Here is a 9893-nt window from a genome sequence, read left to right as displayed (position 1 = left end):
CGGCCATCCACAAAGGAGATGCGGAGAATGGAAAGGTAGACATTCATTTAGCGACGGGCAGTATCGATGGCCCAAGAAACTTTCATATATCTCTTTTGCATTACAACTTCCAAAGATGGCCGGAGTGATGGACGGATTTGCGCGGGAAATGGCCCCCGGACGCTTCAGTTCCACAGCGGCGAGTTCGCACACCGACTCTTTCCGAGTGCAATTCACGAGCTGAACTGCGATGGCAAAATACCCCGTCCCCCATAGTTAAAGTATCGTCTATGAGGAACATGACATCATCGCTGCTTGCTTGTTCACCAAGTATCTTCTAGGCCGGCGGGGACGGGACTCTCGAAGTCCATAAATGCCGTCTCATTATGGACACGATAATATATGCACCGGCAAAGCGATTTAAACGATGATAGCTAGTCCATTAAGCTCCCAGAGGTCTACAAGGGGAAAGATAGGCCCTGGAGGAAACCTCTCATTAATATCCATAGCATGAGACGATATAAATCCAAACATTCATGTGTACGGGGTACGGGGTACCCTATGCAGATTCGTTCAAAGCAAACGCCATCACAGGTCTCTCTCACGATAAACGACATTTAAGCAACTATCGCGTATCAACTCTCCAATAACATAGGATCAAAAGCAAGATTTCGAGAACGATAGAGGGTATGTTGATGGGAAGTATACAACATGGAAATATACAGGTGCAAGCAACAAAATAGACGAAAATAGGAACATTTAAGGCAAACCATCCCGGAGAAAAGACTTCATATCCGTAGTTGAAAAGTCGAGATAAATGGTACGTCTCTCGATATACCTACCTAATCACCTGTTGGCATAGCTTCGACCTCCTCGCACAAAGCCCGCCAATTGTCCGCCTGCAGCTCCGCATACTTCACTCGTTCCTGACTCCAGTCTTGATGTAGGCGACTGATGTGATATTGGCTTCTTTGGAAGATGTATAGCTCGTCACGAACGCACTCCTTGATAAGCACACCACGCGCGTGTTGCTGCACGATTGATTCCTTATCCTGTGCAAAGTTAACCATTAGACAGCACGGTCAAATGACAAAAATATGTCCAAGTCACGGACGGGAAGCTCGTAATACCTTGAAAATAGCATCCTCTAGCTTCTTAGCATCCTCAGCCCTCACCGTTCCCTCGGGCCTCGCTCGAAGTTCCTGCAGTTTCCTCTCATTATTTTCAATGCGTTTCTCTAGCTGAAGAATATTATCCTTCGCATATCGGTCCTTCCGATCAAACATATCTCGCATTGCAACAAGGCAATCCCGTTGCCGTTTGAAATCCTCTAAAACGCCTTCATCCCAAGCCCGGGCTTCATCCTCAAGTAAACCCTGACTAGTGATAAGATGTTTCGCTGTCGAATGAATTCCATCATTCAACAATGGAACTTCATTCCTATCAACAGCATACGTATCCGCGGTGCTATCTGTCAAAGCTTGCAAAGCGCGTGAAAACCGGAATTGCTCGGCAGCAAGGCCCTGATTACGCTTCGCGAGACGGTCGAGCAAATTACATAGGTTTATGTAGACCTCAGAGGACCTACGGACACCAGAACGAACGGTCTCGAATAAGTCGTTGAGAGTAGGCGGAAGCGAGTCCTCGAGGTCCGGCGGGAGAGGTTTGCCGGAGAATTCTTCTTGGACAGAAATAGTGGCTTGTTTTCGCCAAATGGACAGTTCCTGCTTAAAGCTGTTAAGCCCTTGTCTCGAGTCATGGAGGCAATTCTTTTTAGCACTTACGGTTGGTACGGTAAGAAACATTACCACTAGTTGTTCTTGATTTAAAACTGGGTGGCGAACTAATGCGTTGGTGAAGCGGACGAGGCCCCGTCGTCGCTTTTCCAGGAAAGCATTTGAATCCGCTGTCAGGTGAGTACCATTGACTTTACAAAGCGTGAGCATGATTTAGGCAAGCTCTTAGCAAGCTTTCGACGTACCTGCTATCCTCTTTGGTGGCAGCAAAGGAATCTGCCGAAACGGATATCTCTTCTGCAGACAATCCACCAACCATACGAAATCGCTATATCGTCGGATAACGGAACTCCCTCTTCGCGCAGATTTAACTTCGTAGTTTCGGTGCTGGAACATAAACATGCCTTCTTTTTCCGGGAGCATATGAATCGCTATCACCTCGTCAACTCCGTTATTGCTTATGGGACCTCCGCCTAGCGATCGAGGCATGCTATTATTCCGGTTGTGATTCCCCTGATCATCTCCTGACTGGCCAAAACCACCGGCAAACCCCGATTCCCCTTGGTTGCCAAAGCCGCCGCCGGAAGGGTTGCTGAATGACTCTCCTCCCCAGCCAGCCCCGGTGCCTCCAGAAGATGGGGCACCAGATTCCCTGGGTTGGTTGCTATCAGCAGTCGATCTTACTTGGCTGTTATATGCAGTGGCCAAGTTATTAGCTGTGCCATTGACACCGGGCCCCGTAGATGAAGCAAATCCATTAATATTCAGTCGATGCCGGTTTTCATATGAGTTCTGGCGAATACGGTGACTTCCCCACGGATCTAATTCAGGGTCTTCAAATGAGTCCTGGCGCATCTGGCGTGACGTATTCGATTGTGTCGGGATGGGTTGGTTATCAGTATGAGCGCCATTTGTATCATGCTGAGCTGTCAATTTCTCTATATAAGGAATGTTCGGTCGTGGAAGTCCTACAATGCAGCCCATCGTCAGTTTGGCCCGACTACAGTCGTATATAAGTATTAAATATTCACGAACAAGCAACAAACTTACTCTTCCGTCTTTCATCAACCGCATCGAGGGTAACATCCTCGCCTTCTTGCGCCAATCCCACCAATGCCAAAAAAACATTGAACTGGCTTCTCGAAAGGCTTCCTGTTGCAAGGTCTCCCCCACCAGCGACAATATTCATAACCTTAGACTGCGCGTCAGGGTCCAGGTGTGTGCTTGTAAGCATCTTCCTAGCCGTGGTTATACCAACGCCAGTATTCCCTCGATTATCACTCGACCCCAGAGCTACATCATACACATCAACATAGCTCTCTGGAACATCCGTCGCGGGGAGCAGCGATTTCAGGACTTCGTGTCTCGCGGCCTTCTTGGATGTAGGCATACCCCAGGGCGAAGAGTCGTCAGCATGAGAGTTGACGTTATCCGCAAAAAGCGCCGATGACTTGGCACCAAAGGAAGAGGGTTCGTTGTCAAATAACGGGGACTTCGATTTAAACGACGAGGGCTTTCCCGCCATAGGGGATTCGTCTGATGGGGTGCCGAAGAGGGATGACATGGAGGTGGGCTTGGGTGTAGGGGAAGTGGCAATGATCTGCCGAATGATACGTCCAGATAGTTGGGCGGCGGGTTGACCGGATATAAGATGGAAGAGAACACCCAGCACAGGAAGGGTAATGCTGCTGTTGCTCTTGAAATAGCTGCGTGGAAGAGCTTCCTCTGTATGGAGTATCTCTCCTCTCGGTGGCTGGTTGCTTGATGTCAGTGGAAACCAGTAGCCTGTGTGGAGATTCCCCAAGCTTGCCCCCCACCAAACATAGCCTGTTAACTAAGCACCAGCCTGGTCAACCGCGATAAACTGAGCTCCCCTGGTCCAAAACACGCTACATGATGTTGTATGACTTCTGTCAAAAATTTTTATCTCCATTAACTACCCTGCACATGCATTAATGTCCATGAATATCAGCCACGCTTGGAGTCGCTTCCCTCACACCCCTGCAGTTTGAAGCGTAAACTTGTCATTATTACTTAGTATGTACGGAGTAGCCTCATCTCCCGATATTCCCTCGCCTTACTTTCCATTCAAGCGATGAACCTGCCATCAATTCTCTGGATCCCAAACTTTGATCACCAGTTTTCCCTGCGCATGGCCTCCGGTGAGCTCCTTATATGCTAACATCATCTCTTCCATCTCCCACACCCCACCCAAGTAAGCCTTTACGGATCCATCCACAGCAACTTCACGGCATTTCTCAAGACCATCAGTATCCAAGAAAGCGGATATCTGCCTGTACACCCTGGGTACACCGCCAAGCAAGGCCGGCGGCCAAATTGTGTTCTTCGCCATTTTCCACAAGAAGCCAAGAATTGCCGAATATGTACAGCCAACTTTTGGCCCAACAGTTGCGTATACATGATTTTTACCACTCTTTAGATAACCCGGTGATGATTCCCATAGGTCCTGGCTTCCATATGCATCAAAAATAGCGTCAAATTTGTCCTCTGCTGTGCTTCCATACCAGGAGGTTAGGTACTCTGCTAGGCTCCGGTGTTCGCTGTTAGGAAAGGCCTTGTAGTCAATCACTTCGTCACATCCTAGCTGTTTTGCGAGTGTCTCTTTATGTAGCGAACAAATTCCCACGATATGGCCCTCTGGATCGCGATGCTTGAGTAATTGCGTTGCGAAATGTCCCACCCCTCCGCAAGGTGCATTGATAAGCACTCTAAATCTCGGAGGAAGTTTCGCAGCGTCAATCAGCGTGATCGCCGTGTAAAGTGAGGCACCCAGGGCAGACGCCGCCGCGTATGAGACATTATCCGGCTTCTGGGGAATAGACGAAGACTCAATGGCAATATATTCTGCCAAAGCTCCTTACCCGCTGCTCAAATGAACGGGAACTTGAAAGGAACCGAAAACGGGCGTGCCGGAGGGGAAACTCCGGGTGCTGCTGTCTGCTGCTGTCGGCACACCAGCGCCAGCCCCGACAACGACTCCGGAGAAGTCTGTCTCCGCGATGGCTGGAAAATGGCGGAACAACGAAGGGACGAGATGCATCAGGATGATAGTTCCCGGATGGAGCGCCACGTGAGACACGCGAACGAGGACTGAAGTTTCCGTCGGAAGCGACGGGACAAGTCCCTTATCGAACGACAAAACCTCAGGCGGCGAACCTGGTCGCCGATGAATCACGGTACGCATGGGCCATGGTGAGGGTGACGGGCTTTCTGTTGATGACATGGCTGTCAAGTTAGACGAAAAAAGATATTGCTGTAACGCAGCCCCGGGATAGCAACCACTGGATTTTTACTGAATTCCATGGTGGCATCGTTTCTCTCGTGATCAGTGGCCTTTTGTTTGATTGAAACTGTGCGCATTTATAGTTTCCAACATGTCATGATCCAAAATAAAAAGGTCCTTCTCTCCAGGAGTGCTGAGGGTTGTGCACTGGCAGAGGAATTTTGAGTTGAGATGAAGAAAAGGCTGATAGGCCATCAGGCCAGTCGCCTGGCCAGGTAAGCGAGATTCATGGTGCCATTCCCTTCGAGGACAGTCCAGATTTGTCCACTCTCATGGTGATGTTGCGAGCCCAAAATTAAGTCACAGACATGCCGCTCGTGTTGGGCATGCCAAGAACTTCTGGCCTCGGCTGCAATCGTTTGCGACGAGCTTATCTGGCGATACTATGGAAGCTTCAGCCGCAAAGTCACAATGGCCTGGAGCGAATACGACCTGAGATGTTGGCTTATATGTATTTATTGGTTAAGCCTATTTAGTTATGTGATGACAGGCCGAAGGGCTGGACCTGCAAATGAATTCGTCTGCCTGTAACTTTCCCTCACAGGCTGAAGCAATCCCATGAACGCCAGCTCTGACCTTTGGGCCTCACGAGGCAAAGATACCCACAGCTCGGCGGTTGAAAGAACATGATATCATTTCATCTCAACCGGCTTTAAGCCTGATCTTTATCGACAGAGCACAATGCTCTACACTTTTGATGTAATGTACGGAGAACGTGTTCCATACAATGACAAACCATGTTTGGGTAACCAGGTATTGTATGTACTGTACAATGCAGCGCGCCCTACTCCATAGTGCACAGCTCATATATTGCTCTTGTTTCAGCCCTTTTTCAATGGACAAATTGTGAAAATGGAAATTTGACAGCTATAACTCTACGTCGTAAGTTGGATGGTTCTACAAGAGGCCATCATCTGCTTCCTGTAAAAATTCTGGTCGCTCTTACTTTGCGAATGTTGTCCTTTGCCGCGCAAAGTGGCTTGCCGCCGCCGACATCACATTTCTTCTTTTGGAAATACATATATATGTTCATGATTTGCTGTGACGCCATCTCTGTAAGTGTCGCCAAAACCCCAAAGCAACATAAGAGAGTTGAATGAATTCATGTGGTCCCCTAATAGAGCCCTTCCGATCGTTTCCCATAGAGGCATGGAAGCAGTCAGGCAATGTTTCTCCTCAGGCGTGTCTCTCAAACCACGGAGCCGATCTTTTACCTCTTATCGCACCGTGAGAGCCGAGTCACTCGTGTCAGTACCCTATGAGAGACATCCATATGAAGTGGATCACATGATGCTCCCGTTTGTAACCAAAGCGCTTTAGCCACACCACTGCGAAAGCTGAACGGAGTACGGAGTAAGGAACACGGTGAACAAGCAACTAACTCACGACTTTGAGGTTCCAGCTTCGAATCAGAAGACTCTCCCGCCGCCGTTAAGCGCCAACCCCAGCTGAACATCCAACAAACGTAATCTGAGCAACACGAGCCTCACCACACATGCCCAAGCCGCAGTATTACTTACGCTGGACCTTCCTTGCCATTGCCTGAGCATCGCGGATGGGGCGGTAGTTAGAGCGGGAGATCTTGCCGAACAATAGCGCAAGAGTTGCCTGGGAACCAAGCATGTCACGAAGCTCAGTAAACGCTCCCGACATCAGATTTTGGCGTCAAGGGCCAGATTTCCCCAGATTTTCAACCCGTGGCTCTTTATTTGTCAACCCAAGCCACGGCTTCAAACTTTCGCGAAAAGGTTTCGCCAAGGACCTAGAGAATCAAATGGTGGGTTTGTTGACTCGGACCTTTGGCGCCAGAATTTCTCCGGAGGCGACGTTGTAACCATTTCGTCAGAGCTTGCAGAAGTTGCCCTCTTGGGGGCTGACGGCAAACCGGGGGGAGGCACGATGAGAGGGAATGGCATGTAGCGAAGCCCAAACCGGAATTTTCCGCTGGGACGGGCGGACCTGCAGGGCAGTCAGCTTGGAGGAAATTGTTCCTGTTTCATCTCGTTCTGGAAGATCCTGGCGTTGGGAGAGAACCGTGAAACCAAAGAAAAGCTGGGGAAAACCGGGGCTTGCGGGTGGATACCGCCCATTGTCCGCGTTTTTTGCTGGCGAGTCAGTCGTTGCGGTGGAGCCACGGAACATTACAGCATGGACAGACTCCGGGCGGAAATTACAAGCGCGGTACGTCGGTTCCGTATGTTCCGTATTGACGATACCGACAGCGCTGCAAGTCAGAAGAGCTGAGCACAGACCCTCCCAACGACAGGACACCCAGGCCTGCTTTCCGCTCTGCCCTTCGATCGACGGCTGGGACGTGTATTTTCCTCTCTCACGTGCCGTTGCACATATCGATGTCGCCAGCGCCGGTAGAGCGCCCGCAGACCTAGTCCAGCCCTTCAACGCAGTTTTGAATTCGGCTAGCTGTGCCTGACCCTGTAACGTTTACAGTTTTACCCCTTGAGTTACCAAGGAGCGTTAGGTCCGAACTCCGGGGTGGCTGATTAAGCTGGAGGTTCAAGGTCAACAGCTTCACGCCGCTCTGCCGAGAACCCTTTGCGCCCCGCGATTTGCGGCGGATTTTGGCCACTGCTTAGTCAAAGGTTACGTCATAAATCGGGGAAATGTCACTGGCCGGCCTGGCTGTGGCTGCGAAGTCCGCCATTGTTGTGGGACTCACCCTCCAATCAGGACCGAGGGTTGGTGGCGCCTGCTTCGATTCTATGCGCATCCAACCGCCACCATTGGCCTGGTCGGTCTGGCCGGTAGCTCAACGTTGAAATACCAGTACGGAGGACCATGCAGGCAATCGGATATTACCATCTCATCCGTACGCTGGTGCCTTTCGCGTGAAAGAGTCGACTCAACTGTGTGCACGCCGCAGCTCTGATCATTGGTTGAGATCAAATTACGTAGTATCTTTGTGGGACAACGAAGAGATAAGATAAAGATCTCCCAGCGGACTTTTGGTGCTGACGAAAGGGGTTGAAAACGGCGCTAAATGTTGGCGCTAAGAAGGTTGCAAGGTCTTGCGGAGGACATAAACTCTCGAGACAGTCTGAGATCGAGTCCCCAGATACTGCATGATTGACATGCCAGGACCGGTCAGAGATTTCAGAAAGAGGCGAGACGTACCTAATCGTAGGTGCCATTATAGCAACCCTCTCCAGCTCAGAATTCAATTCCTTCCTCCTCTCAAAACACACCCTTGCCTATCATCAACACAGAAGGGCGATGCAGGAGAGGTAGTAGCTAAAGCAGACCACGGTTGCCCAAGCTGATAACAATCTCATGCCCGGAAGGCTGGGTATTCAGGATAGTAGCAAGAGACATGGGGTTCCCAATAGAGTAACCAGGTGGCCGACGATGCTGCTACTCGGGATACAACCGAGGGCCATCGCTTCACATCTTCTATGACCATTGTTGACTCGAGACACATCAGAGAGGATGCTCACGTCTAAAATTCCAAAATTGGCCTTTCCTCCATATCCAGATTTTGTCGCACGACACCTTTTTACGATAGAAAAGTGTATATCGAGATCATGGAGCACGGAGCGTGTAGAAATAAACAACTGAGTGCGGCACAGGCTTGTAACTCTGAATATTACACTCATCGGCGAGTAAGTATTCATCCCGTGGAGGTAAACGAACCCACACGCCGCAAATTGCGGGCAAACAACGCCTTCCTTGCCGCGGTCATTCTATCGAGGTAATAGTTCCTATGACTATATCACCACGGGTACGGAGTGAACACTGATGTGGCTATTTTAGAAGCATTTCTGTATGTTCGTGGAGGAGGCCATATTGAAAGGGATATAGCACTTGTATGTAGATGCGTGTCCTCAGCCCGCATCTGTAAGGATGGGATAATAGGCTTGTGAATTAAGGTCTTAGCGGGTCGGCTGAGGTCATGCCATCAGTATAGAATTGGAAAAGCCCTTCGCACTCGGTGATTGATAAACTTTCCACAATTGTGCAAGCAAGCTCTAGATTTCGTGATCTTTAGCTTTGTCACATTATCCAGCCCCATCCAAATTTGGCCGAGTGGCGTATCTGGAATGATGGATATGCATCTTTGGCCAAAGCCATCCTCTATAGTTAGAATAGAGGAGTCTTCGGGTTGGTTAGAGGTGAGTTCCACTACAAGTGTTATTGCCTTTCACTCAGAATGACTAATTCTTGTACCAAACTTTGTGATTGTAGAATGAATCTCACTCAACGGTGACACTGTCCATCTGCTCGCTTAAACATGGATCTCTTATATATACTCCCACAGGAATGTTCTTACCAGAAAAATAAGCAAGTTGAAACCACAGTTTCCCAACTATTGTGTAACATTCATGCTCCTGGACATTGGCGGCGTAGAAGGGGAGCTCCAGCAACAAGCTCGCTTGCCATTAATGGAGAGGGGCAATTGACAGTAGGCTGGAAGGAAGTGCTTGAAATGAGTGTGAACAGATAGCTGGTAGACACCTCACTGTGGAACAAGTAATGTTATCATGGTATGTGGACCATTTTTGAATTGGCTATCCTGTCCCTCTCGTCTAGTTTATCACTGGTCCTCTCCTTGTTGAGTACTTTCTTGCAGGGATAAGAGTTATGCTAAACAATTTTTAATGTGTTTAAGCTTATTGCCTAGGGGTGCTTAACTGCAGCAAGGAGTGAGGCTACACAATACATAGAGCCATTCATGCATCCTTTGTCGCTTGCCCTCACTCTCCTGGTGCTTCTTGTGTACTCCGTAGAGCTAAACCGGGTTTCGAGTTCATGGAACATCTATAATAGTCTGGAACGTTCCAAAGAAAAAGAAAGAGAGAGAGAGGGAAGGGGAATAGTCCGGGAGAAGGAGGCTCCATGCCGTTCAGTACGGGAGGAAT

The 9893-nt window shown here is 49.3% G+C and overlaps 2 protein-coding genes across 2 annotated transcripts; both read right to left on the bottom strand.

Moving 5' to 3' along the window:
• Nucleotides 1–322: 322 nt before the first annotated feature.
• Nucleotides 323–3472, bottom strand: MVP1 (Sorting nexin mvp1). The gene is made up of 4 exons (XM_066125638.1): nucleotides 2766–3472; nucleotides 1961–2683; nucleotides 1110–1906; nucleotides 323–1031 (listed from the first exon to the last, which is right to left on the bottom strand). The coding sequence occupies exons 1-4, from the start codon at nucleotides 3277–3279 to the stop codon at nucleotides 822–824; spliced, it is 2244 nt and encodes a 747-aa protein (XP_065981722.1). The 5' UTR covers nucleotides 3280–3472; the 3' UTR covers nucleotides 323–821.
• Nucleotides 3473–3654: 182 nt separating this feature from the next.
• Nucleotides 3655–4959, bottom strand: YIM1 (zinc ion binding; the record flags this gene model as incomplete). Its single annotated transcript, XM_066125637.1, has 2 exons — nucleotides 3655–4444; nucleotides 4598–4959. 2 exons carry the CDS (start codon nucleotides 4957–4959, stop codon nucleotides 3823–3825), a joined length of 984 nt encoding a protein of 327 aa, XP_065981721.1. The 3' UTR covers nucleotides 3655–3822.
• Nucleotides 4960–9893: the final 4934 nt, after the last annotated feature.

This window comes from Coccidioides posadasii, chromosome 4, assembly GCF_018416015.2.
Source record: "Coccidioides posadasii str. Silveira chromosome 4, complete sequence".
NCBI lineage: Eukaryota > Fungi > Ascomycota > Eurotiomycetes > Onygenales > Onygenaceae > Coccidioides > Coccidioides posadasii.
The sequence above is the reverse complement of the archived record's forward strand: the minus strand, read 5'-3'. Positions and strand labels throughout refer to the sequence as shown.

What these genes read in the sequence shown, in the direction of transcription:
- MVP1 (XM_066125638.1), bottom strand. Translation starts at nt 3,279, where the DNA reads ATGTCATCCCTCTTCGGCACCCCATCAGACGAATCCCCTATGGCGGGA. An exon ending in GGTTGATGAAAGACGGAAGA is followed by an intron (nt 2,684 to 2,765) that starts GTAAGTTTGTTG and finishes GCTGCATTGTAG; the next exon opens with GACTTCCACGACCGAACATT. An exon ending in TAGAGGATGCTATTTTCAAG is followed by an intron (nt 1,032 to 1,109) that starts GTATTACGAGCT and finishes AACTTTGCACAG; the next exon opens with GATAAGGAATCAATCGTGCA.